Source organism: Alligator sinensis, unplaced genomic scaffold (assembly GCF_000455745.1).
Source record: "Alligator sinensis unplaced genomic scaffold, ASM45574v1 scaffold390_1, whole genome shotgun sequence".
Classification (NCBI taxonomy): Eukaryota; Metazoa; Chordata; order Crocodylia; family Alligatoridae; genus Alligator; species Alligator sinensis.
In genome coordinates this window covers 497,152-498,956 of record NW_005842890.1, presented here as the reverse complement: position 1 = coordinate 498,956, position 1,805 = coordinate 497,152, and the positions used below count along the sequence as shown (strand labels likewise).

Genomic DNA, 1,805 nt, shown 5'->3' with positions numbered 1-1,805 from the left:
GAAGGAATGGCACACAGCAGGTTATCCGAGCCCTTGCTAGTGGCAGAGCCGATGCTGGCAAAAATCTCCCGCATCATCTGGGCATCAGAATGGTTCAGGGGAAATGGCTTCCTGCTGGTGCCCAGCACCTCACAGTTCCCAGCCCCCACCAGCACCTTCAGGGCCTGCAAGACAGAAATGGGGATTTAAGGGAGCAGCAGAGGACACAGGGCCTCCCAACCCCAGCCTAGCACTGGCAATCCACCAGGTACCCCCAGTATCCCAGCACTCCCACCTTCTTCCCCACTTCTCCCCAGAACCACTCCTATCCAGTACAACCCTCCATCTCTCCACCAATCCCAACACCTGCCCTCTGGCAGAGGACCCAAACCCGCTCCACTCCCCCCTACTCCTACAGCCACCCAGCCCCTCTGCACACACACTCACCGCCAAACCAGCTTGCTGGACCAGTGCCAAGGGGCCGTACTCCTGCATACAAGACAACACAGCACGTATCCCACCCTCTGTGGCAAAGAGCACACGCCAGTCATACTTGGCCATCAGCACGCACAGCAGGCGCAACGCCAGCACCACCAGCAGCTTCTCCTTCACCTGGTTGGTCAGGAGCTCCACCAGCATCTTCACCAGCTTCTCCCTGCACAGAGCAACAGCTGCTTAGGCAGGGGCCACAGCAATCGGAGACCCTCACAGTGCAACTGCAGGGACGAGGCCTGCTCCCTAACTCAAAGGCAGCTCCCTCCTAGAAACTGGATCCCAAACCACCCTGACAGACAGCCCTCATTGGTGCCCCCCACAACCTCAATCTGACTAGTCCCAGGAAGGCACTGAGAGATGACAGTCTGTACCAGTCTGTACTTGCTGAGAGAAATGCAGGCTCTATCTTCAATCCACATTTCTCTGCTTCCCACTTCCAGCCCTTCCCTCTTGATCTACTTTCCCCTGCTGGACTGAAGAGACATTTAGCATCTGGTTCTTTCCCCTCTTGTTGGTATTCAGGTTGTCATCAGATCACCTATCCTCAGTCACCCAGGAGTGGCAACCCTTTTTATTAGGGAGGCTGAAAGACTGCAAGGGACCAAGAATGAGAATGATTCCAACCCCATCTCCTCACCTCAGGACATTCCACACCTCCTCCCAGCCATCCTCCCTTCTGCATGTCACTGGCCAACACCCTCCCTCCCATGTCTCATCTTGAGCTATCTACAACTATCTCTCTACACCTGGCCAGAGCCCTGCCCCAGCCATGTCTGCAAACCCAATTTGGGCACTCCAGCAGCTCACCCAAGGCCCTCTCAGCACACAGGGACCACAGCCCCCCCTCCAACCAAGCCCCCTCAGTTCATGGCCTGAGAAACCCACCCTCTAGTGACAAAATAAGAAAGCTTGAACCATGGAGTTTATGAGGGAGAAACATTTGATCACAGCATACAAGTACCTATACGCAAAGAACATTTCTGATACTAGAGGGCCTTCAGTCCAGCAGACAAAGTAGAAAGAGAGCCAAGGGCTGGAGACTGGTGTCAACCCAGATGAAACAAGAACTGACCTGACAGTTAGTCCACCCTCAACTTTAATGAGCTGCCATTCTCGACCCGGCTCCTCCTCCTCCAGGGTCTTGATAATGAACCTGAGACCCGCTACTTGCAGCTCGACCTCAGAACTGGATCTCTGGATCATCTCCAGAGCATCTGCAATCTTCTCCAAAGAGCTCTTCTTGCCTGATCCCTTCATGGTGCAGAATACTGGCCAGGACCAACAGGTTCATCAGCATGGCAGAAGCAGGACTCCTTCCTGGGCTCTCACCT

The 1,805-nt window shown here is 54.7% G+C and overlaps 1 protein-coding gene across 1 annotated transcript in view; it reads right to left on the bottom strand.

The window, feature by feature from the left end:
- The window catches only part of CUL9 (cullin 9), an 85,329-nt gene that overhangs the window by 44,109 nt on the left and 39,415 nt on the right, over positions 1 to 1,805 (bottom strand). The window contains 3 exon segments of the mRNA XM_025192092.1: positions 4 to 164; positions 427 to 634; positions 1,547 to 1,742. Coding sequence (XP_025047877.1) covers positions 4 to 164; positions 427 to 634; positions 1,547 to 1,742 — 565 coding nt within the window.